The sequence below is a fragment of the Carassius carassius genome, chromosome 28 (assembly GCF_963082965.1).
Source record: "Carassius carassius chromosome 28, fCarCar2.1, whole genome shotgun sequence".
NCBI lineage: Eukaryota > Metazoa > Chordata > Actinopteri > Cypriniformes > Cyprinidae > Carassius > Carassius carassius.
This window is the reverse complement of record NC_081782.1, coordinates 11,818,841-11,846,340: the sequence shown is the minus strand read 5'-3', so window position 1 is coordinate 11,846,340 and position 27,500 is coordinate 11,818,841. Positions and strand designations below refer to the sequence as shown.

The 27,500-nt window shown below is 39.8% G+C and overlaps 1 protein-coding gene across 3 annotated transcripts in view; it reads right to left on the bottom strand.

The window, feature by feature from the left end:
* The window catches only part of dph1 (diphthamide biosynthesis 1), a 108,497-nt gene that overhangs the window by 32,979 nt on the left and 48,018 nt on the right, over nucleotides 1-27,500 (bottom strand). For all 3 annotated transcript variants that reach the window (XM_059514311.1, XM_059514312.1, XM_059514310.1), the window contains exons 4-8: nucleotides 12,777-12,898; nucleotides 5,880-6,034; nucleotides 4,076-4,197; nucleotides 851-919; nucleotides 1-4 (exon numbers count right to left, since the gene is read on the bottom strand). The exon at nucleotides 1-4 is cut by the window's left edge and continues 153 nt beyond it. In XM_059514311.1, coding sequence (XP_059370294.1) covers nucleotides 1-4; nucleotides 851-919; nucleotides 4,076-4,197; nucleotides 5,880-6,034; nucleotides 12,777-12,898 — 472 coding nt within the window. The remainder of the gene's footprint in view (nucleotides 5-850; nucleotides 920-4,075; nucleotides 4,198-5,879; nucleotides 6,035-12,776; nucleotides 12,899-27,500) is intronic.

The window sequence follows — 27,500 nt, the reverse complement described above, 5'->3', positions numbered from 1 at the left end:
ATACCTACAAATATAGAGAACAACACAGTTATAAAAAATAAGATACTAAGAAAACAGAAAGAACAATCATAAACTAGATGTTTTTTTTTTTAAATGGAAGAAAATATGATAGGATGTTGCCTTTCCGTGAGACTTGTTTCCATTTTTTTGTCAACAGGGTGATTAATTTTTGTTTAATATTAAAGTATGAAATGAAAAAAAAATTATTAAGTTAGCTGTAACTAAAGCTAAATATAAAAAGAGGAAATTCACCTAATGGTTCCACTATCCCTCCACATTAAAAAGTATTAAATACTACTAAATATTGAAGAAACTTAACTTTAATTTGTATCGTAAAAAGCGATTTACAAATAAACTTGAATTGAATTATTAAATCAAATTAAGATGTAACAAAATGATTTGATTCAACATCAGTAATGAATATAATATAATAGTGTCTCACTAATTAAATCAATAAGTATTATTTATTTAATTATATTACAATAGCAGCCAAAAGGATGTCTGGTCTCAAAATAAGTGTAAAATACGTTTTAATTGTTTCAATTGTGATAACGCAATGAAACATGCAGAATTATGGGCATCTTGGACAAACTGTCATACAAAGCCTGCATTCATTATTCCCAGCCTATAATTCAATCATTCACTGTGGCAGGTGTTAGACATATTATTATATGTTATTTAATAGGTTCAAGTTTACAAAAAAGGGCAAAGAGGAAGGAGCTGTACTCTGTAGCCCTGGAGGATATTGCTGGATTTGTAGATCAAATATAAAATGGTTGAAGACTATGAGCTATAGCAATAAAGATGCTTGATTTAGGAAAAATAAGGGTAGAATTGCACATTGGTTTACCTGTAGGCCGGTATATCTGGGTTGGCAATCATGATGGATTCCAAATGAAATCTTCCATCTCCAAGATAACTACAGACAGAAACAACTTTATCAGAGAGAAAGACAGTCTGAGTAGGCAGAAGGAATACAATTCTGCTAACTCTGGGATCTGCGTAAGAAAATATAAAGGCCAATGGGTCTCGGCCTAGAGGACTCATAAACCAGATCAGAACTGTCCTTACATTCAGCAAGCAATCAGGGTGACACCTACTCACTCCAAAGTCACGGCAACATTAGCCAGACGGAAAGCGAGTCATAGACACGGAGGCTGATGGGCTACAATCCAGCTACTCCACAAATAAACCTGCGTGATATGATTAGGTCATGACGCGGACAGCACACATGCAGAACAGAACTCAACACGCTGATTATCCTCTGCCGTGCCGAAAGGAGAAGACCTGCCATAGTTAATGGGAGTATAGATTAACCTGGCAAACCTGATGGATGCCTTGGGGAACACAGCCGCAATTAGAAAGGCTAATTAAGACACGTTTATGTAACACACAGAACATTCTGTGGGTGGGATCCCCCTGGGCCCACCGGAGCAAAGGCTGAAACAGCCACCCTTCACTCTCGGCACACACATAGTGATAGAAAAATGCTCTTTATCGTTCATTTTCCTTGTCCCTCAAACATACCAGCTGTGTTAGAAAATGAAAACTGCAAAAAAAGTTTTGCTGCCTTGTACCTGCTATGGGAAGAAGTAGGGCTGCACAATATAGTGGTGTTATTGTTAACATGTTATTGGTTTAATTACATTTTCCAATCAAATTTTAAGTTTTTACTTCTAGCTACTCTTTGCTGTCAAGTTAATCTTCAAAAAACGCTAAAATTATGTTATAAAATGTTATTTAATAACACTGTTAAATATAATATTTTGCTAAATTTTCATGCCTTTTATTGAGCAGCATTAAAATACTGTATAACTAAACATTGACCTTTTTTAACAAATAGCAATTTCTGCACATTAAATGTTATAGACCTTGATATAACAGGAAAAACCATAATCATTATATACATTTCCTTTTTTTTTGGTCTGGAAATCACACTTTTAAAATTCCCTTATATAAAGTAAAAATAAACAGGATTACCATGACAAAATAACACTTATTTTTAAGTAATTTAAGCCAATTTTACCCCCCGGAAGTTTGCCAAGGCCTCCTATAATGGGGGTCCTGCCCCCCAGTTCTGAAACACTGCTTTAGAAAAAGGTAGAAAAGAAAACATTTATTAAAAAGGTGAGAAAAATTACTTCTTTGCTCAAGAGCTCTGGCAGATACCCTTTTAACAGCCATGGAAGCAAAATCGCAGAACTGTAGGACACCTTCACAAATTAATGCCTTTCTACCTCCTTATAGTGCACTACCCACAAAGGAAGCATTTTTTTAATATACATTTTAGCTGTTGGACACAGTCATTCACCAAAAAATTCCCCTAATTTTTCATTTTCCTTTATATGTTGCAATAATAAAACACAAATTTTCCCAGATTACTTCACTGTCTCTTTTAAGGGCCTCTATTATAAATATTGCATTTATGGCAAAGGCATTAAACGTTTAGAGGTTTTCCGGCTCAGCTTTTAACAGTGTAACTTAAACGACCACAAATTGATGCATTTTGTGGAGATGGCACTATTGAGAATACAAGATTAGAAATGGCCCAATTTGCAGTTCTTAAAACCGCTTTTCACAGCACCGACCCATTCACCCACAGCTCAGTTCATTATGCCTTCGGCAATGAGACGGAGCTCCCTCTTGTTTCAGAAGAAATCCCAAGTGGAAAGCTGAGGTCTGCATGAAGACCTGTGGCGTTGGTCAAATTTGATTAAATACAAAGCGCTTTACGGTCCACCCAACTCTTTATGAAGGTGCCGATCGGCCATGAACCGGTGTAATTTTTCAACACAAAGCTGCAATCATCTTCTCCGTGGGACTTTATTCAGACCCCCGGCAAACATATTACTTCTTATGAGAAAGTGAGTCTCTGTATAAGCTTAATTTGCTGTTAATTATATGGTGGTGATTTGGCTTTGCAATATAACATCACATTACCACACCGTAGGTGTCAGACAAAGTTTTTAATTTGATCACTGAGGGTGAGGGCAAAAGTAAATGATCTATGAAAAAGGCTATTTGCATAATAGCCATGTCATTTTGGAGGTCAGTGACATGACCACTTGTGTATGTCTAATGTTGACAGGCGCCCCGATGAAGAGGTGATGTGTGAAAATTAAAGTAAACATGCATCAATTCTCTTCCTCTCTCCCCTAACACACAAACGGACTAACATTCATTACAGACTCTGCACGCTGGATTAAGAGGCAGAAAGCACAAACACACAGACACCCACACACACCCTCTTTGTGTACAGACACACACAGTCAGGAGGTTTCCCTCTATCTCACAGGAGCAGAGCTTGCTGCTCAGCCGCTGTGTGATACAGACAATAATAGATCACACACATATATCTGCTGCTTAATGTCTCGTCTCTGTGTTACAACAGCACTTGACACGCTTCTCATTAAAGACAGCTTGAAACCGCATTTGCAACAGATTTCAGAGAGAAACAATATTCCGCAGGTAATAATGTGAGGCGGGTCTTGGTGTTATCCATCGGAATTTGATTGAAAAGTAGCATATAATATTATTGCTTAGTATTATTTTTTGTTCTTTTGAATAACATGCACTATTAAATTTGTGCACAATAAAACCATTGATACGTATTAAAGTAAACAGGGTCCATTTTGATTTCATACTGAATATAAAAGGCCATGTTTTACTGTGAATACAGGATGCACAAGGTGTGCGCCTGCTTTCAGCTGTAACAATATCCACAATAAAGAATAAGCTTGAGCACCTTATTAAGTTCGTTAAATTGTTTAAAATGTAATAAAATATTTAAATGGACATTTTTTTAAACTATAACCTTAAGTATATTCATTCAAGTGCAATTCTTCCACAAGAAGATATAATCCCTGACACATAAAAACGAGATAACTTGCTCTTATTAGATAAAATAAAGAAATTAAATTAAATTAAATAAAGCTGTATTGGTTAATCTGAACCCAGGGCTGAAACTATCCATTTCAAATTGATAAAAAAAATCAATCATTCAATCATGTTTTCATGTGCACACAGTCTTACTACACAACACATACTCAAAATTGGATACAACTGTTTTCCTTACATGATGGCATTGACATGCTTCTCCAGACGAGGTGAGGTGCATCCAAGGATCTCCCCAGGAGAAAGCGGCCGACACTGAGGTACCAGCACCTCGTACTCTGGCTTCAACTCTGCACTGGCTGCCTGAGAAGAGAAAGGAAAGGGATGCTGAGACCAAGAAAGCAACTTTTTTCCCACCAAAAAGGTGTTGTGCAGAAGCCAGTGCTCAATCTGGAACCACGCCACGAGTTTTCACCTTTCTTGAAAAGGTGGCTCTCTGGGCTTCAGATTTGGCTCCAGGTCAACCCCCTAAACCTGCGGTTATTGAACCAAGAAACAGTAATGTCAGAGGTCCAAAGGCAGGGTAATGTTCACATCGAATAAAGTTTTAATGAAAGGGCAGACTTAACTTTGGCCACTTTTGGAACAATTTTCGCTGACAATTGTAAATGTCCAAATTTAGTCTGAAACTCAGGAACTCAGCATTAACTTCTTGCTTTTTTAACTGTTGCATAACAGGAATATCATAATGATGCTGAATGTACTGCACAGTACTGAATATCAGAGCTGCTGTAATTATAACTTACAATGAATACTACAATTCAAAATAATGGGGTTCGTGATATTTTTTATATTTCTGAGAAGTCTCTTATGCTCACCAAGGCTGCATTTATTTAATCAAAAGAAGTGAAAACAGTAATATTAAGAAATATTATTACAGTTCAAAAAAAAATTTTTGAACATATTTTAAAATGTCATTTATTCCAGTGAAAACAAAGCTGATTTTTCAGCAGCCATTACTCCAGTCTTCAGGGTCACATGATCATGTGGTAATCATTCACACATGCTGATTTGGTGCTTCATACTTATGGAACATTTAATGTATATATATATATATATTTTTATATTCTTTGAATAGAGAGTTCAAAGGAACAGTATCTACTTAAAACAGATTTAAAACAAAAAACAAAAAAACAATTGTCATCGTCACTTCTGATCAACTGAATGTGAACTTGCTGAAAATTATAATTTCTTTCTCTTCTTAAAAAAGGCTGTTTGCTTGTGTAGTAATATAGTCAGGTTCTGAGAGACGCTTGCAGATCTGGCTGAGCACTGGCTCTGGAGCGTGCAACAACACCTTTTCAGTGGAAGGAAAGAGAAACAGATACAATCAGTGAAACAGTCATCCAGCACATCTCCCAACACCTACAGGCTTTCCTTTCCAATGAAAAGGAAGCAAAGAAATGGTGCCAAATAAATTAAGGCAAGGAAGCCACAGTAATGTGACGGGGGCGGAGACCTTACAGATAAGATTTTGTTTCTGATGAGCAGAGAAAATAACAAAAACACATCAAATGTGTGCATTCACACCCCTCTGACCCCCAGCACCCACCCAGAGCACGGGAATGGGCCTACACACACACGATTACACAGGCCGTGCTATTTCCAGATATAGCATGGGTCATTTTTAGGCAGACGGGTAAAACTGACAGCGAGGAGGAGAGAGCGAAACAGGAAAAAAAGAAGGGATGAAAATCTCACTTATGTAAGGTGTAGTGCTGAGTGCAACATGACTTATATAGGAATGATAATTCCTTCTCTTGTGCAGTTCAAAATAACTTTAACTGCATTTCACACCTACATACACAAACACACACTATTATAGGAGCAAACACACATGCACGGGCAGCCTTATGTGCTGTCAGAGACCTTGAAGCAGGAAGGTAAGTGATGGAGAGAAAGATAGACCGTAAACGAATCAGAGAACATCTTTAACCACAGGGAATAGCTATCATTGAGTAAGAAACGGGGGGGTCAAAGGTCACCTGTAAAGCAGCCACAAACTGGATGGTGCTGACGAGGGCGAGTGAGTGGCCAGGGGAAAAGTTGAACTTGAGTGTGTCCAGGAAGTGGGCAGTGTCAATCTGGATGTCCACAAACACATACAGCATCTTGATGCCCTCTGTTGAGTCTATAGGGACTGAAGACACAAACAACATTAGCATATTTCACTCATCACACATCCAAATGATTATTTCATTCATAGGTTGACTTTTCTTTTTTTTCTCCAACCTGAAAAGTCTAAACTTGGCATTTGTTCTGCAGACTCAAATGATCCCACAAATTAAATGGTGCAATCAATTCCTTCTATGAAGTTTGCATTTACCCTTTTAGAAGTCGTAATTAGGACACCAGATGTGTAAGATGGCATGCATCTTTTCTACAAAAAAGTGTTTTTAACTCTACTTCTACAAAATGATTAATAAAGAATGTGCATTACTTATGTTTTTTTGCTTTTTTTAATGTTATTAATTCACTTTATGAAGGTATTGTAAATTGAATCATTTCAGAATTGTACAAATTTTGAACATGCAAATTTGCTAGTTTTATGTAAATGCATATTTTGAGTTTTTGGTTTGTGTTCAACATGTCAAATATTATCTTTCTGACATCACTTGAATGCACCAACAGAATCACCTGGTGGATAAAATGGGCACAACAATCTCTTTCACCCAAAAATGTTGTCATCATTTACTCACTCTCATGTTGTTCCAAACCTGTATGACTTTATTCTTAGAATCACAACAGAAAATAATTTCAACTGTCAATGGGGTCCAAAAAATATATATATATTTTTTTTCAAACAACTGTGCTGACAGAATAAAAAATTCAGGTTTGGAATGCCATCGAGCGAGCAAATGACCCTGGATTTTATTTTATTTTATTATAAACCATTCCTTTTTTGATTCCATCTGAAATTGCATACTGTGAGAGTACTTCATTTTTTGAAATAAATCTCAACCTTTGTTATACTGTACAAGTATGAATGTATATAGTTTATCTATAGTATATACAGTAGTACAACCCACACAAATTAGCACATAACAGTTAATTGTCATAAACTGCAAACTCACAACAAAGTAAATAAATGTCTTAAACTCAGAAAAGTTTGTGTTAGTCAGCCTACAGTACCTCCGATCTACTGATGACAGTAACCGAAGAAAAGAGAAAATCGAACAATTGCTATTAATGCCATTCATTTCACAGCCCATTTAAAAGACAGCAGAGCTGAAAGAGGAAGGCGGGCTTCAGTCTTCTCCCATCTACATTATCATTTACTGCTGATGGTCATAATTGCTGCTCTTCTTGTAGCATTCTCTTTAAAGCCCCTGCTCTAATGGCCATTTCACTGCTATTAGGCAAATGCCACCTTTAGGGAGTGTTTTAAACACAGAGCCCATCTAACTATGTAAGAACAGACGGCAAGACAGTAAAGCAAGTGGGAAGAGAGGAAGTAAATTTACCTCTCAAAGCAAGAAGATCAACAGAGGCTTCTCAGCAAACACACATTGCTGAGGCTTCTATGAAAAAGTACAGCTTTTGGAAAGCACTGCATATTTCAAAGAGGTAATTTAACCAGAATTGACTCATTCGCATATAGTTCCAAACCTGTATGGCCTTTTTCTTCAGGAGAACATAAGAAGTGGAAAAATCTCAGTGTTTTTTTCCCAATGGTAAGCAAAACGGTTTCCTATGCTAAAACCTCTGGAAAAGATGGACAAAGTAAGAGAAATGTTGATTATGAAGCAAAATTTCATTCAGTACTTAAAAGTATTGTTAAAAATAGTTCAGTGTAAATAAAAACATTATTTTACACAAAATGTTTGTGTGCTGTGTGTTATTACTATTACTATGTTGTTAACTTAGCAACATGCCAACATCACAGCTTGATTGAACTGCGTATCAAGCTGCTTCTTCGAGTTGTTCCAAATAAGTTTTGTGGTGTTTAGGATTTTTCCTTAGAAGGCAGCGGCCTTCATAGGCAATAAGTAACGAGGCAGCTTACAAGGTTTTAGAACAGTGCTACTGAATAGATGTCACAGACAGTGTTTACAGTTAGTTACTAGAGGAAGTGATATACATGACTGAGTGGAGAGAGAGAGAGAGAGAAAGAAAGACTTCTGGGAGAGAGATTTTACCGACTGTGGCAATAAAAGTTTTATTCTTGAAAGTTTTGCATTTAAATGGGTCACTGTCAAAATGCACATACATACAGGGCTATTTTCATACATGCATGAAACGCACAAGAGGCAAAAACCTCTTTCCGCAGGTGCTAGAAAACAAAAGAAAAAGATGTGGAGGGGCCGGGGGGTTGAAGTTAAGTGGAATCGATCCATTTCTCTTATCCAATTAGCACAGCAGACTGAGAGCACTTACTCACTGCAATTACAGCTGTTGTCAATAAGAGTCATGAATTCACTCCATCTCCTCATCTCCTTCCCTTCTCTATTGTTTTCTTAAGGAGGTAAAATATAATATGATTGAGGAGCTTCATGGGAAAAATTAAAGAATGCTCAGATACAGTTGTTTTTTTTGGTTCATTATGAAACTCGCGGGACAGATTAGCCATGGACATAGGTCTATATATATATTTACATACACATACATACATACATACATCCATACACACACACACACACACGACCATATTTGGACACTGACACAATTTTCATAATTTCAGCTCTGTATGCCACCAGAAGAGAATTAAAACAAAACAACCAAAATGAAATTGAAGTGCAAACTTTAAGCTTTAATTCAAGGGGTTGAACAAAAATATAACATAAAACGCTTAGGAATTACAAACATTTTTATACAGTACCCCCATTTTCAGGGGCTCAAATGTAATTGGGCAAATAAATATAATCATAAATAAAATGTTAATTTTTGATATTTTGTTAAGAATCATTTGCAGGCAATGGCTGACTTGAGTCTGGAACTAATGGACATCACCAGAGACTGGGTTTCCTCCTTTGTAATGCTTTGCTAGGCCTTTGCTGCAGCTGACTTCAGTTGTTGTTTGTTTGTGGGTCTTTCTGCCTTTTGTCTATAACAAGTGGAATATATTCTCAATTGGGTTTAAATTTAGGAGATGGACTTGGCAAATGCAGAATATTCCTTTTTTTACATTCAAAAACTCCTGAGTCGTTTTTGCTGCATGTTTTGGGTAACTTTCCACTTAGACTATGAAGCGCCGTCCAATCAACTTTGCTGCATTTGGCTGAATCTGGGCAGACAGTATATCCCTATACACTTCAGAATTCTTCCGGCTGCTTCGGTCCTCTGTCACGTCATCACTAACACCAGTAACCCAGTGCCACTGGAAGCCATGCATGCTCATGCAATCACACTGCTCCATCATGTTTCACATATGATGTTTAAGCTTTGGATCATGAGCTGTTCCAAGCCTTTTCCATACTTACTCCCATCATTCTGGTACAGGCTGAACCTAATTTCAGCCATCCAAAGAATGCTTTTCGAGAAGTGGTCTAGCTTTTTTTTGCATTGTCTTATATGGCCTTGTTTGCACCTTGTGGTGGACCTTCTGTATTTGCTCTTGTGAAGTCTTCTCTTGACTGTAGACTTTGATAGTGACCACGCCTACCACATGGAGAGTGTTCTTCATTTGCCTGGATGTTGTGAAAGGGTTTTTCTTTACCATGAAGAGGATCCTGCGGTCATCTACCACTGCCGACCTCTGTGGATGTCCAGGCCTTTTTATGTTGCTGAGCTCACCAGTGTGTTCTTTTTTTCTCAGAATGTACCAGACTGTTGATTTGGCCAATCCTAATGTTTCTGCTGTCTCTCTAATGGATGTGTTTTGCTTTTGAAGCCTAACAATTGTCTGTTTCACTTGTATGGAGAGATCAATTGACCAATCAACCCCAGAACTTTTACCTGTTTAACTGATGTAGAAATAACGAACAAATAGCCCACACCTGTCCATGAAACCGCTTTTGAGTCAATTGTCCAATTACTTATGTTCCCTTGAAAAAGAGGGGAGGTACATATTAAAGAGCTGTAATTATTAACCTTTCCTCCAATTTTGATGTGAATACCCTCAAATTAAAGATCAGAGTGTGCACTTTAAGCACATTTACATACATTATATAACTCTAACTTGAACATGTTTTGGTCCTGTGTCCAAATACATACTGTATGGATCTAACTGTACACACATTTGCATACACGGCTTTAAAGTTTTAGACTCAAATGTCATTTTTCATTACAGCAAATGTGATAAACTATTCAACATCACTCTGATAGGACATGAATATCCATCAAAATATAAAAATAGACTTAAATGTCTATAAATGTCAATAAATCAATCTTTAGGTACTATGAATCACTGACTACATTTTCTCAGTGACAAAATGAACACTCACTTTTTTTGCTGCTTCATCAGCTGTTTTTTCACTTGCCAAAAAAGCCACCATACAAAAAATAAAAAGCCTGTGCACTTGCTTTCAGAACTCTTGCTAAAGTTAACCTTTAAGACTTGAATATTGTTGGATTCAAGGATATCAAGGTAAAGAAACAAGAAAGCCAAACAATCAAGAAGAGCAAAAAGAAGTGAAATGTCAAGGAATTCCTAACCAAATAAAAAAATGACAACTTCCCAAAAGGAGGTTTTGGGAAATTCTGTCAGGTGTATCTCACTTTTTGGCAAATATACATTTACATACAGTATGCACAGCATTAAAGCAGTTATAATTTTTAGCTAACACTGACAATCAAACATTTCCAGAAGGTCTGCCTTTGACAGTGTATGGTAGGGCTGCACGATGTGTCGTTTAAGCATCGATATCGCGATGTACGAATCCACGATAGTCACATCGCAGGATGTGCGATGTACGCTGTCGTAGTTGATCTGTTATTCATTAACTGTACGGGCCAGCTGCTCCCCGGCCCTTGACGAATGTGATTCGCAGATTAATTGCACAGCTTAACCATCATAGAGTGAAAGTTTTTTCATTGACAGGACTGAAAAACACATGCAAGTTTAACAGGGCAGAGAGAGAGACACAGAGAGAGAGAGAGAGAGAGCGCGCGAGAGAGACAGAGAGAGAGAGAGAGAGAGAGAGAGAGAGAGAGAGAGAGCGAGAGAGAGAGCGTGCACGCGAGAGAGAGACAGAGAGAGAGAGAGAGAGAGAGAGAGAGCGAGAGAGAGAGAGCGCGCGCGCGAGAGAGAGACAGAGAGAGAGAGAGAGAGCGCGCGCGCGAGAGAGAGACAGAGAGAGAGTGAGAGCGCGAGAGAGACAGAGAGAGAGCGTGCGCGAGAGAGACAGAGAGAGAGTGAGAGCACGAGAGAGACAGAGAGAGAGCGTGCGCGAGAGAGACAGAGAGAGAGAGCGCGCGTGAGAGAGACAGAGAGAGAGAGAGAGAGAGCGTGCGCGAGAGAGACAGAGAGAGAGAGCGTGCGCGAGAGAGACAGAGAGAGAGAGCGTGCGCGAGAGAGACAGAGAGAGAGAGCGTGCGCGAGAGAGACAGAGAGAGAGAGCGTGCGCGAGAGAGACAGAGAGAGAGAGCGTGCACGAGAGAGACAGAGAGAGCGTGCGCGAGAGAGACAGAGAGAGAGAGAGAGAGAGCGCGCGAGAGAGACAGAGAGAGAGAGCCGTCTTCAAACAACACGAGCGCTGTCTTGCTCTCTCTCCCTCCCGCATATTAATCAATTGACGCGATGGTGTCAATGTTTAAATCATTTAAAATGAGAATGTAAGTGTGCTCACCCCATTTTTGTTTGTAATCAAAAATATCGCAATATATATCGCAGAAAAATAAAATATCGCAATGTCATTTTTTCCCAATATCGTGCAGCCCTAGTGTATGGTTTGCAGGAGGCTTCGGCCCTTAGATGCAGGATTAATATTCCTTTGGCCAGCTCTGGTATTTGGAAGAGGTGCGATTGTTCTGCTGGAGATATATTGGCCCTATTGATTTAGCATTTCCTCTACTGTATGTTGTGCTGCTGACGGGCAGCAGGGGGTAAAAGAGTGGCTTCCTCTAGGCTGGCACGTCTAGGCCTTTTAAAGGACACCCTTAATGCATGTTCACTATTGATCTGCTGAGCACACGTGCAGGCAGGCCCATTCAAAACATCTGCTATCCCTTACACACCATGGCTCGGACTGGCTACCATACTGAGTTATTGAGAGCAGCTTTGCAAAGCACTTCAAGTGTAAATCTATACATCTTCACTTCTCCTAACCCCGGCCGACTGTCTCCAACCTTTGCTCTTAGAAACTCCCACTGAGATCTCTTGGTCTCTTTCTCAATTATTTTTCAAACGGTCAGTTGTCAGTTAATGAGACCCTGAAACATCCTCACGAGAATCCAAAGGAACAGAGAAAGATGATAGAGGAGACATCTTCCTTTATGAAAATTAATTTGTGGGTTTGTAGTATATAAATATTTTATAAGTTATATAGTTATAATACACAGCTATTAAGAACCCAAACCTGTTTGGCTTACTTTCTTTTATGGAAGACAAAAGGAGAACCACCCTTTTTCATACCCATGTTAATTTTATTTTATTATTTATTCATATTTTGAATCACTTTTTATTTTTATGTGTTTGGTTTTCTTTTAAAGTTTTAGTAATTTTGTTATGTGCTTTTGTCATGAGTTGTTTTGTTAATGCATAGCTTTATTTATTTCAGGTTTAGCTTCAGTAATTCTTGTATTCAAACTTACATATTTCAGTTAGTGTGAAGGCAACCATTCTATCTTAAAATAAGAATTAAACCTAAGTAAGTTATACAGGTTTGGAATTATGTGAGGGTGAGCAAATGATGGGAGAATGTTCAGTTTGGGTAAACTGGAACTTTAATTCACATATAAGAACTGTGTGTGTGCGTTTGTGTGTGTGTGTTTGTGCAACTCACTGAGACAACTGTGTCCATAATGCACCATGAAGTCAGCTCCCAAAGCGCGGGCAGTGAAGTCGTCCACGCAGCAGGCCCCGTATGTCACATCTCCCATCACCAGAGTGTCTGCCTCTGTGAATCTGACAAACAACACAATCAACCAATCAATGACCTTGATCACCACCCTATTGCAATTCAGATCAATCAGGCCATAAATAAAATGACAGTTCCACACAGTTGGCAGATCAATCACTCTCAAGCGGAAATGTCACTCAGACATCCATGTCTCCAGTTAAGTGGGTTCCCGCTAGCCATAAAGTGATGCACTCTGTGCAGTCTGGAAAAACATCTAGAATAACCTTCAGATATGACAGGACTCTGGACGATAACTAACATAGACATTCACTGATGGTAAACATTTAAGTACCACATTAACGTTAATAGCTATGGATGCACACGGTCCTGCGAAAAAGTAGGTAAGCTGGTTATCGAAAATGTACAATGCAGATTCAAACCAGAGATTCAAATCCATGAGCCATCACCACTGTGTTCTGAGAAAGAGACTAAACTGTTCCCTCTGTACTGTAGCTACACAAGTGCTACAACCATCAATGTCTATAAAAAAAATATGACTTCTTATGAAAATTATATTTATCAAAAAAAATATTCTGTCAGCATGTTAGTATTCCATTTATCTCAATGGCACTTACTCAGCTGGCACTCACTCAAAAATCCATCAAAACTAATTTATCTGTTCACAATAAAAAAAGGGGGTACAATGTGACATACGTAATAACAGCCAAGACATATTTGAAGTTTAATATACTGCTATGTGGAGCAAGATTATGGACCAATGAGAGTTCATGATTTCTACTTGCCCTGTCAACATTTTTACTGGAAGCAAAGGAAAGCAAAGCAAAGAATATAATTTTAAATGTGCTTTTAAATACCGTATTTACCGGACTATAAGTCACACTTTTTTCGTTAGTTTGGCTGGTCCTGCGACTTATAGTCAGGTGCGACTTATTTATTAAAATTAATTTGACATGAACCAAGAGAAAACATAACTGTCTACAGCCGCGTGAGGGCGCTCTATACTGCTCAGTACTCCTGTAGTCTACACTTAGCAGGATAGAGCGCCCTCTCGCGGCTGTAGACTGTAATGTTTTCTCTTGGTTCTAAATAAATGCGATTCAAAGTCCAGTGCGACTTTAGGACTGATGCGACTTATACTCAGGTGCGACTTATAGTCCGAAAAATACGGTATATAGTTTTTAAATGTATTATTTAACATTTTTATTCAAAATGAAAATGTAATAATTTTTTTTGCACAAATTGTTTAATGCATTATTAAACTAAGTTGAACATTCATCATTAAAAAAAATAATATATATATATATATATATATATATATATATATATATATATATATATATATATATATTTAGTAGTAGAAAATTTTAAACAGTTGGCAGAACTCACATCCAAGTGTCATAAAAATAGTTTAAATCAGCATATAAAATAAATGCACATACATGATCTGAAAACATGAGATACAGCAGTAATCCAATCGTGATTAAAATTCCCATTCTAAACTGCATTCTTAGAAACAAATCATGGCCAGTAAGATATTTTATTAATATGTATTCATTCTCCTGTTAAAAGCAGGTGTGGCAAAACTGTAGACTCTGAATGTAAGAATTTTTAAATGAATTTAAAACACATTTTACAACGCAACAGAGGACATTATTGAGCCCTCATCTCCAGTACAGCAGACAGTACACACACACACACACAGACGCTACTTCAAATTGTCCTTGGCTTCCTTCCTTCGCTTTGTAGGACAAAGACAAGCATTCCAGCAAGGTGGATCTCCAAGGAGCTGTTTGAAGAACCAACGATCTGTTTTTGTTTGCTTTGGCAGGGGTTGTTAAGTGTTAGCACTTCTATTGACTGGCGCACTGCTGCCGCCTCTCCTCTGTGTGAAATTTAAATGCAGGATAAACATGAGACAGGAGCACATCAATTATGAGTAAGAAAAAACAAGAGAGAATGAATATGCGAGGAGAAGAAAGGAGGAAAAGAGCATAGTGGCTGTTGTATGGGAAGCTGGCTGTCTGGAAGCAGACATATTTAGGACAGGTATTATTAATAGAACATAGGCCCATTTTCTTTGGTTTTATACAAACATACACACACTAGCACTTTTAAACCCCTCCACCTGATTCACCTTCTCACCTCTTCAGATTGAGCTCTCGAAAGTGGCCAGTACAACTCCGTGACACAGTACAGTCTGTACTGATCGCTCAGTCTGGGATATCTTTTTCTTAGACTTCCTGTCTTGGTCTAAACCTTTCTTTTTCCTCAGTTTGTCAATCTATGATACCTCTGTTGTGAGCCTTTTTCCACTGCTAACTAAATGGTGGGTGAATATCTCGAAAAACATAGGGCTAAAGTGCACTTTATTTCTGCTTTCGGATGGATGTTTAGGCTTATGTTTATTCTCTGTGGTTCTCTGGTCCCCGAGCCTCTGTGCTTGTGCCACTGTAGTCAAGCACATAATCAACCAATAATTTATAGGCTAATAAACATCTAATTAAAAAAAAAAAAACTTTCGTGGTCTCGTGTTGACAAATTCCATTTATACTACCTATACCCTCCATCCAAAAACACCTTGTCCTGCATGAATCATATAAAATGTACTTTTTTGCAATCAAAATGGCAAATTTTGCCAAAAGGCAAGTTTCTTTCTTTCTTTTCTTTTTTTTTTTTTTTTCCCTGTAACACGTTTAAATACAAGAATCTAATAAGAATCAACATTGAGAATAATGGGGATTACAAAATAATAATAATAATTATAATGAAGTAAAAATAAAACATCTGGGTTCTAATGAGAACATGGTATTGAGAACGTTGGAAAATGATTTCTAGGTTTTTCTAATTTCTGCTTATGTGCCTAATTAAAATAAAATCAACAAAATAAAAAAAATTATAAATTAATGAATAAAGGCCCTGATAAATAGGTCTAATTTTTTGTACGTAAACACATGCACACACACACACGCACGCACACACACACTACATACTGAACATACATATTCCATCTACTCGTTTGCTTTTTATAAATAAAAAATTACCCTATAACCTTCATGTTCTCTATTTATTCCTGTTCGATCTACTTGTTTTCTTTTCATTTATTATGTACACTGCATTAGACTAACCGAGAATTCACAACACTTACATATTATCGCTCTTTTGTTGGTTTTGATGGCTTTTATTGTCCTAATTTTTAAGTCGCTTTGGATAAAAGCATTTGCTAAATGCATACACATACATACATCATCTTCCGCTTATCCGGGGCCGGGTCGCGGGGGCAGCAGTCTAAGCAGAGAACCCCAGACTTCCCTCTCCCTAGACACTTCCTCCAGCTCTTCTGGGGGGACACCGAGGCGTTCCCAGGCCAGCCGGGAGACATAGTCTCTCCAGCGTGTCCTAGGTCTTCCCCGTGGTCTCCTCCCAGTGGGACGCGCCCGGAACACCTTCCCGGGAAGGCGTCCAGGAGGCATCCGGAGCAGATGCCCGAGCCACCTCAGCTGACCCCTCTCGATGTGGAGGAGCAGCGGCTCTACTCTGAGCTCCTCCCGGGTGACTGAGCTTCTCACCCTATCTCTAAGGGATCGCCCAGCCACCCTGCGGAGAAAGCTCATTTCGGCCGCCTGTATCCGGGATCTTGTCCTTTCGGTCATGACCCAAAGCTCATGACCATAGGTGAGAGTAGGAACGTAGATTGACCGGTAAATCGAGAGCTTCGCCTTGCGGCTCAGCTCTTTCTTCACCACGACAGACCGGTACATCGACTGCATTACTGCAGAAGCTGCACCGATCCGTCTGTCAATCTCCTGTTCCATCCTTCCCCCACTCGTGAACAAGACCCCAAGATACTTAAACTCCTCCACTTGAGGCAGGAACTCTCCACCAACCTGAAGAGGGCAAGCCACCCTTTTCCGACTGAGGACCATGGCCTCGGATTTGGAGGTGCTGATTCTCATCCCAGCTGCTTCACACTCGGCTGCAAACCGTCCCAGTGCATGCTGAAGGTCCTGGCTTGATGAGGCCAACACGACAACATCATCCGCAAAGAGCAGAGACGAAATCGTGTTGTCACCAAACCTGACCCCCTCCGGCCCCTGGCTGCGCCTAGAAATTCTGTCCATAAAAATCATGAACAGAACCGGCGACAAAGGGCAGCCCTGCCGGAGTCCAACACGCACCGGGAACAAGTCTGACTTACTGCTGGCCATACGAACCAAGCTCCTGCTCCGGTCGTACAGGGACCGGATAGCCCTTAGCAAAGGGCCCCGGACCCCATACTCCCGGAGCACCCTCCACAGGCCGCCGCGAGGGACACAGTCGAATGCCTTCTCCAAATCCACAAAGCACATGTGGACTGGTTGGACAAACTCCCATGAACCCTCCAGCACCCTGTAGAGGGTATAGAGCTGGTCCAGTGTTCCACGGCCTGGACGAAAATTACACTGTTCCTCCTGAATCCGAGGTTCTACTATCGGCCGGATTCTCCTCTCCAGTACCCTGGCATAGACTTTCCCAGGGAGGCTGAGAAGTGTGATCCCCCTGTAGTTGGAACACACCCTCCGGTCCCCCTTCTTAAAAAGAGGGACCACCACCCCGGTCTGCCATCCCAGAGGCACCGTCCCCGACTGCCACGCGATGCTGCAGAGGCGTGTCAGCCAAGACAGCCCCACAACATCCAGAGACTTGAGGTACTCAGGGCAGATCTCATCCACCCCCGGTGCCTTGCCACCGAGGAGTTTCTTGACTACCTCTGTGACTTCAGCTTGGGTGATGGACGAGTCCACATCTGAGCCCTCAGCCTCTGCTTCCTCAATGGAAGACGTGACAGCGGGATTGAGGAGATCCTCGAAGTATTCCTTCCACCGTCCAACGACATCCCCAGTTGAGGTCAACAGCTCCCCACCTCTACTGTAAACAGCATTGGTAGGGCACTGCTTCCCTCTCCTGAGGCGCCGGACGGTTTGCCAGAATCTCTTCGAGGCCGACCGATAGTCCTTCTCCATGGCCTCACCGAACTCCTCCCAGGCCCGAGTTTTTGCCTCCACAACCACCCGGGCTGCAGTCCGCTTGGCCTGTCGGTACCTGTCAGCTGCCTCAGGAGTCCCACAAGCCAACCAGGCCCGATAGGACTCCTTCTTCAGCTTGACGGCATCCCTTACTTCCGGTGTCCACCACCGGGTTCGGGGATTGCCGCCTCGACAGGCACCGGAGACCTTACGGCCACAGCTCCGAGCAGCCGCTTCGACAATGGAGGTGGAGAACATGGTCCACTCGGACTCAATATCTCCAACCTCCCTCGGGATCCGGTCGAAGCTCTGCCGGAGGTGGGAGTTGAAGATCTCTCTGACAGGAGACTCGGCCAAACGTTCCCAGCAGACCCTCACAGTAAGTTTGGGTCTGCCGAGTCTGTCCAGCTTCCTCCTCCGCCATCGGATCTAACTCACCACCAGGTGGTGATCAGTTGACAGTTCCGCCCCTCTCTTCACCCGAGTGTCCAAGACATATGGCCGGAGGTCGGATGAAACGACCACAAAGTCGATCATCGACCTACGGCCTAGGGTGTCCTGGTGCCACGTGTACTGATGGACACCTTTATGCTTGAACATGGTGTTCGTTATGGACAAGCTGTAACTAGCACAGAAGTCCAATAACTGAACACCGCTCGGGTTCAGATCAGGGGGGCCGTTCCTCCCAATCACGCCCCTCCAGGTGTCACTGTCGTTGCCCACGTGGGCGTTGAAGTCCCCCAGTAAAACCACGGAGTCCCCAGTCGGAGCACTTTCCAGCACCCCTCCCAGAGACTCCAAGAAGGCCGGGTACTCTGCACTGCCATTCGGCCCGTAGGCACAAACGACAGTGAGAGACCTATCCCCGAACCGAAGGCGCAGGGAAGCGACCCTCTCGTTCACCGGGGTAAACTCCAACACATGGCAGCTGAGCTGGGGGGCTATAAGCAAACCCACACCAGCCCGCCGCCTCTCACCATGGGCAACTCCAGAGTGGTGAAGAGTCCATCCTCTCTCGAGGAGTGTGGTTCCAGAGCCCAAGCTGTGCGTAGAGGTGAGCCCGACTATCGCTAGTCGGAACCTCTCAACCTCACACACAATCTCGGGCTCCTTCCCCGCCAGTGAGGTGACGTTCCACGTCCCTAGAGCTAGTTTCCGTGTCCAGGGATCGGGCTGTCGAGGCCCCCCCCTTCGACTGCCGCCCGATTTTCTAAGCACCGGCCCCTTACGGTCCCTCCTGTAGGTGGTGAGCCCACGGGAAGGCGGCCCCACCTCGCTCCTTCGGGCTGAGCCCGGCCGGACCCCGTGGGGGGAGGCCCGGCCACCAGGCGCTCGCATACGAGCCCCAACCCCGGGCCTGGCTCCAGGGTGGGGCCCCGGCTGCGCCATACCGGGCGACGTCACGGTCCTATGATATGATCTCTTCATAAGGGTTTTCTGAACCGCTCTTAGTCTGACCCGTCGCCTAGGACCTGTTTGCCTTGGGAGACCCTACCAGAGGCATATAGCCCCGGACAACATAGCTCCTAGGGTCATTCGGGTACTCAAACCCCTCCACCACGTTAAGGTGGCAGTTCAAGGAGGGGCATTTGCTAAATGATTAAATCTAAATGTAATGTGTATATATACACATACATAAAATTCTAGTAATCGATTTGATCACACAGAAACACGCGCGTCGTCCTCTTCATAACGCACTCCCTGCATTTGTCGCTCACGCATAGCTTACTTCTGTAACCCAGTGCCCTCAAACACAGCATCTTTCCCCAGTCCCCACATACAGTTATTCTCATGTGAAGGACACAGGCAGGCAGCCATTGCTTGTAAAGCAGAGAGAGATTGATGAGGAGAGCTCATCTGGTAAATAAATATTTGCAGTGGTAGATTTGATCCACTCATCCTTTCTCTCATCAAGGTCCCTCTCTTTTCGCCCATCTGCTACACGTTTGCGCATTCACAGACACGAGTGGGTGGCATCTTCACCGGCGCAAAGTGATAATCTAACACACGAATGAGACCGTTTAAAATACATGTACAGTGGCCCCAAAAGTATTTGCGAGCTCAAATCACACTTAAAAATGTATAAATGTCATTGCTTCACATAACAAAACATCAACTGTAGCACTGTAAAGAGAAGCACAGCCCAAACTAAAAACTCACCGTACCAAAATCCCACTCCTCAATATTAAGCATCAAACATAGATGAGCAGATGCTAATTGTGGAAGTTAAGAGGTCGGTGTTTTATGACAAATCCCATGAAATTCACAGTTTAAAGTGATGCAAAGAAAAAGTGTACAGAAAAATATTCAGAATAATGTTTTTCCCATAAAATCAGTCCAAAACAACATTATACCATTGTGGGAACTAACTACGAAATATAAAAAAATCTGCATCACGTGGATATGATTCCTACGTTGTTTGCACTTTGATCTGAATGTAGAAAACGTATCCAGGTGGCACAGCTGAAAAGAATAGCACATTGTTTATGTTCAGTTGATACTCTCCAAAATAGCGCATGGGTGATACGGAGGAGACTAATTGTTGAATATAGTCTTTTTTTTTCTTTTGTGCACAAAAAGTATTCTCACAGGTCATATGTCACATGTATTATTTTAATGTCCTTGTTATGTTTCTGGAAGTTATGTTATCATGTAAGGACACTTGCTGTCTATGGGAGGTTCAGAGAGCTCATGGGATGCAAAAAAAAAAAATCTTAATTTGTGTTCTGAAGATGAACACAGTGATGATGTCTTATGGGTTTGGAATGACATGAGGAATGAAGGATGTGGAATGATGACAGAATATTCATTTTTGGGTGAACTATCCCTTTAAGTTAAAAAAAGTTATAAAGAAAGGATCGTCTGTGTGTGTGTGTGTGTGTGTGTGTGTGTGTGTTTCTTGTTAAAAAGGACACTTACTACAGTTATACAGTAATTTTAAATTTCAATACATTTTAATCTCCTTTAATTATAAATTTAAAGGGGTCATGCGATGTGAAATCAAATTTGCCTTGATCTTTTAGCATATAATTGTCTTTGTGCCATTAAAAATCCAGAAAGATTTTTTAATACATACTTGTAACCATAGGCGCTTACCCAGATATGCACTATTAACCAAGTTATAGCTCAGTGTGTGTCCATAATCTCCATGTCCATTTCTTATAGCAGCTATCAATATGCTTTATGTTAATTACTTGTGATTAAGGTCTGTTTTTGTAACTGATAGGGAGAAATGTGATATATACATTGGATTTTAACTAATCATTAGGCTAAGAAAGAATGTCAAAATGTATTTATGTAGAGGCCATGCGTTTCTAGCCAGTTGTAATTAAATCTAAATATTTTTCTTAGAAGCTGTGAATATGATTTATATGACTTTTTTTTGTCCATGTTCGTCTTGTGTCCTTGTAATTTGTGCCTTGTTGTCCGTTTTTGTAACTGAAGACCTGGAGCAATATAATTATTCTATTTTAGCTAATTGTTAAGTGAGAATATAATGTTTAAGATATTATGTGTTCTTGATTAAAAAAAATGAAAAGATGTGTTTCTAACCGAGGGGAACACGCTGAGCGTTCATAATATTTTTATTAGGCTGAATGCTGATGATGTCAGTATTTTTCAAGTACATTTATTGTGTCTATAGCGCCGTTTCTGTAACTGTGGAACAAGTTAAATTGGGTAAATGCACATTGGGTAAAAACATTTTTGTTCTTGATTTTCTTAACTGACATATTCCAATTTGTGTTAAAACACACTAGTCATGCTTATTCTGTGCATTTTAACATGTTTTGTGTGAAATCATGTTTATTTTGTTCATTGAAAGTGTGCTGTCACTTTAACTGAGCATCAGCAGTGCAGCAAAAAATAGACTCCGAGCCGAAACCCCCGCGTCACTGCTGCTCACGCGACGCTCCTGCTAGACGCTCATGCGCTGTTCCTGCTGCTGGTGTAAATGCACTCATTGATTAACATGCAAGGCGAAAGAAATATATGCTGCTCACGCTTGCAGTGTGAAACCGGTGTTAAGAGAGAATTTCAAAATGAGGGTTGAAATTAATAATTTTTCCACATTTAACATATTCGTTTTTTTTATGCAAAAAACTAAGATTATAAGTAAGAAACACAAGAAACACACACACAAATCCATGTCATGACCCCTTTAATTATAATTTTTGAATCCTGTTTGGCATTTCAATTCAAATTCAAGGCCTTACACATAAGATGCATAAGCAGGATGCAACTATGAAGTAACTGCAAATCCGTCGCCTGTAAAGCTGACTACCCCAGACTGCAGTGACAAAACACCTGCAAAACCTCATTGTCAGGTTTCCTTATTTGCACAGTATATCCGATTAACACCAACTAGAAGGGCTTGCGGATGAAAAACGGAAATACATTAATATAAACTCTGAGCGTCAGTGCCAGAGAGAGATAGGGCTCACTACCTGGGAATTGTGCTCTAATTATGGAGCAGGATTGTGGATCAAGTTCGTGCTCCCGCTGGGACTGAGGCTCAGAGCGAGTAAGATGAGGGGTTTTAGTTGTGATTAGCACGCCCCTCGAAATGTTGACCACAGGATGGAAGAGTCAGTGTCACATATTGCCTGGTCTGCTTGTTACTGTAGCTCTGCTCTTCTCCCACTGAAATCAAATCCACCGTCTCAGCATCTGAGCTGAAATGTCATTAAGATGCAATTGAGATGTAGAAATGTCTGTGATCTCAATAACAGGGCTTGTTAATTAGTGTCAAACTAATAAAACACTCACACAGAGCGGATAATAAAAAATAAAATAAAATAAATGATAATAATAAAAAAAAAGGTTTAAATACTACATTTTCAATGTAGTTTCAGGCTTTTGGACCTCACTGAACTCAGCCAAGACATGGCACTCCCTGTCCAAAGTGATGGTTGATGAATGGATTAGTGTCTCTCCTTGACAGATTCTCATAAACTCCACAGATAGTTCATGTGTCTCTCTGTCATGTGTCTCTCTCTCCTTCAGAGTAGTGAGACAGAGTCACACTTCTGCAGGACCGGTCAGTGTCTGTGCATGTCTCTCGTTCCCTCAGTTAATGAACATTAGGGTGTGCTGTGTCTGGAAGCGGATTCATCCGTTTCAAGCTATTCCTCCTGTCTCTCAGAGGTGAAATCTTTACTTTGCTTTGACAGGACTTTCATCAAAGCTCAGCGTGAGCGAGGGGCTGCTGGCTCAAAGCTCTCCTGTTTGTGAACGCTGGAAGAAAACAGATCTTTCTCTTTGGCCAGTTAATCAAAGCCTTCAAAAGCAAATGATTTCAAATAAAAAGTGCTTTTTTATGACTGCTAATTGTCTAGAATAGGGCAGCCAAGCAGAGTTAGAGAAGTGGTAATTTTCATAAAAAGATATTTCGGACATGAGACATGAGAAACAGAGCCAAGTTATGATTTTATAACTTGCACATTAAAGATCGAAATCCCTGTTGATTAAACATGCAAAGCTTAAATATTGATTTGTGTGCACAATGGCCCACATGATTGACATGACGTGGCAGTGGTATGAAGATACAACAGAGCCATTTGCCAGAACAGCGGAAGGAACACTTTTTGAACAGAGTTCCATTTTAAGAACCGTGGACCTGCTTCGCTCTTATTTATATCAATGTCAAACATGACAACATTTTATTAATATTTTACATTTCCAACACAAACCCACCATATTTATAAAAAAACTTATAAACTTATAAACTTATAAATCTTAAATCAAACTTATATATATGCCTTTGAATTAGGAAAATATCGAAGTGGCTAGTGTTTTATTGGAAGACATAAACAGACTCTTAGATTAAAACAATGAAAAGGATTTAAAAACAAAACAATACAACGAAAACAAACAAAACCACCACAAACAAAACTAAATGAAAACAAAAACAAACAGAGAATGAAATGAAAAAAACAAACAAAACAAAAACACAAAGCAAAGCACATCAAATCAAAACACCAAACCAAAAATTCCTCTTAACTGAATGATAGCAGAGAAAACACATCCTAAATATACTATATACTAAAATCACCATGACATCAGTTAAAAGACAAAAATGGCTCAGAAAAGTGAAGTCATTATTTTATTATTATTATTATTTTTTTTTTTTTTTTAAAGCATCATTGATTTGCACATGCCACTTGTAATCTGATGCAATGACATTGATAGATTTTTTTAAGTGTCTAAATATTTTTGGTGCTACTGTGCACATCTTCAAATACACAGACAATAAAAACAAAGCCCTCTTGTTGTGTTAGGATGCGGATGAATGCCCAGGCCACGAGCCTCTGAGTGATTCAATGCTGTACCCTTTTCCTTTTTTCAGTGACTCTCACTTCACTCAGCTCAGTTAACAGCTGACTAATATTAGATCAGCAACGAGGGCCTGTCACAGAAAAGCAGTCCCTTCGAACTTTCCACATCCCAGCCCAGTTTCCCCACATTTGTTCCCCACTACTCCTGAATCACTTAGCAGAGCACAAAACACACCAGCCCACACAAATCAAATTACCTGTACCTTCTCAACCTACACAACAGAAAACAGCCTTAAATCCGGTCTGCAAAATCATAAAGGTCCATATTAGCAAAGCTTCTATACCTATTACCCCTTTTTGCAATGATACAAACCTACTGGTGTCAACATGATTTATGAAAGGCAAAAGTATTCTAATTGTCCAGCTGTGTGCCTCTGTGGATTGAGGTTTTTCCCTCAGACTAGCTCAGGGGCTGAGATAATGTGCAAGGGTGTGCGAGATGAGCTTGTATGCGCTTCGCTCATTTGATGAAAAGCCTGAAAAGCTGACTTCAAAGACGCTTAGTGGTCTTCTTGTGTGAGCAGGTCTCAGTGTCTGGAGGGGATGCAGCATTGGCTGTGTGACACCGTCTATGAAATCCTGTTAGTCCACTTCAGGGCAGAAATCAGCATGGGAGAGAGGGGGAGAGAGAAGGAGGGGGGGGGGGGGGGGGGGGGAGGGAGGGAGTGAGGGAGAGAGAGAGAGAAAAAAAAGAGAGAGAGAGAGAGAGAGAGAGAGAGAGAGAGAAAGAGAGAGAGATGCTCTATTAAGAATGATAGGATGCCCATCCCACAACACCTGCAGGTCTCCCACACACACTCCTGTTATTGAGGCATGACCTGAATTGAACTGTGTCTGACTAATTATATAAGATTTCTTTAGTTGAGAGTCAAAGGATTGGTTTAGTTTACCTGTGAAACCCAAAAAGTTTCCTTGGTATTTTAGGGTGTTTCACCGATTCTAGACATTTTCAGCTTAAAAACAAAGACTTTTTAAATGTGTGTATATATATATATGTGTGTGTATATATATATATATATATATATATATATATATATATACAGTACAGACCAAAGGTTTGGAAACATTACTATTTTTAATGTTTTTGAAAGAAGTTTCTTCTGCTCATCAAGCCTGCATTTATTTGATCAAAAATACAGAAAAAATGTAATATTGTGATATATTTTTCCAATTTAAAATAATTGTTTTTAAATGTATTATACATTTATTTCTGTGATGCAAAGCTGAATATTTAGGATCATAATCACATGATCCTTTAGAAATCATTCTAATATGATGAGTCATTATCAAAGTTGGAAACAGTTCTGCTGCTTAATATTTTTTCAGAACATTTGATACTTCTTTAGGATAGTTTTAGGTCGTTTTTCCCCGATGTCTTTTATTTTCTAACATGAAATAGCCAGTTCAATAAAGGCTTTTTATAATTTTCTAAAGAAGAGTGCCTTGGATTTCCTTCTACTACTTTTTTAGGATACTTTGATGAATAAAAAGTAAAAAAAAAAAGAAGAAGCTATGTTTTAAAATATAAATATTTTGTAATAACAATATACACTACTGGTGAGTAATTTGGGATCAGTAATTTTTTTTTCTTTCTTCTTTTTAAATAAAATCAATACTTTTATTCAGCAAGGATGTGTTAAATTGATAAAAAGTGATAGTAAAGAAAATATATTTATAGAATATGTATTATTAGTTTCTTTTTAACCTTTTATTCATCAAATATATTAGACAGCAGAACTGTTTCCAACACTCATAATAAATCAGAATATTAGAATGATTTCTAAATGATCATGTGATAGACTGGATGTTACATGTGACACTGAAGGCTGGAGTAATGTTGAAAATTCATCTTTGCATCACAGGAATAAATTATTTTTTAAAAAGTATATTCAAATTGAAAATGATTATTTTAAGTTGTAATAATATTTCACAATATTACTGTTTTTTCTGTATTTTTGATCAAATAAATGCAGGCTTGATGAGCAGAAGAAACTTCTTTCAAAAACATAAAAAATAGTAATGTTTCCAAACTTTTGGTCTGTACTGTATATAATTAATTTACTAAATTAAAATGTATTTTAATTTGTATGCATTTCTTTTTTAATGCAATTTTTTTTAATGGTGCTTGCTAATGGAAATTTTACTGTTACTCACTGTATGCATATTTTCAATAAAACAATAACTAACTTACATCATACCTCAAATCACACTGACGGATTTGTTTTGTAAGTGATCTAATAATTTTGGCTTTGCGAATCAAAAAAATGGGTGAAAAAAAAATAGCCTTGCATTGATCGAGAAACCAGATTCAACTTGGGTTTAAAAAAACTTAGAAATTTAATTACTTTGGAAATGTTGCATGCCAGATTGGAACTTATGTCATCCAGATGAGCACATTGGCTCAATGCATTTGTGTTAAGTACTACGCCACTCTGACTTTTTTGTTTTTATTTAATCAGACATGATCGCAGATTTTTTAATCTGATCTAATCTAGTCAAGGCAGTGTGCATTTATATCACCTGGGGGCAGCAAAACAATGTTCCGATGCTGCGTAATTTTTACCACATTTGCCTTTTTTTTTCTCTCTCTCTCTTCACTTAAACCTGTTGATAAGGTGAGCACAGCATCCTCCCGTTACCACTACAGGATTCCAGCCAGGTCTATGACACGCATCAGATATCCAAGTGCTCTGTCTTTCTCTCGCTTTCTCAGAGACAGTAAATGTGATGCATCCTCCCATGAGAGCAGTAAGAGAGAGGCAGGTGAGCAGAGTAGAATAGAAGTGCTCTGGTACATCTGTACGTGAAGAGCTGTCACGACATTCTGTATCACACACGCACATACACACACAAAGACATCCCCATGCATACAATCACATGCAAACAGACATGACAGATATGTGGACATACATACAGTATACAGTAGGGTTGTGCCGATAGACGATAGTATTGTGTATCGACGATAGTCAGAGATATCGACATAAGCAGATTTCTCTGTCAATAATCAAGATGATATTAGGTTCATTTTCCTATTAATGTATTAAATTATAATAATAATAACTATAATTTTTATTAGGCAGCTTATTATAATTCGGCTATCAAACTGCTCAGCTATTTCACTTCAGCACCGCATTTACACACACACACACACACACACACACACACACACACACACACACACACACACACCTACGGCCTATTTATGTGCAATATTTTAAACGAGCCCTGAGTCTAATTCACAGTTATGTAAGAAAGCATCTCATTCTTGTTTCTGTGGCGGTGCATCGGTCTCGTCATGAGGTGCGTGG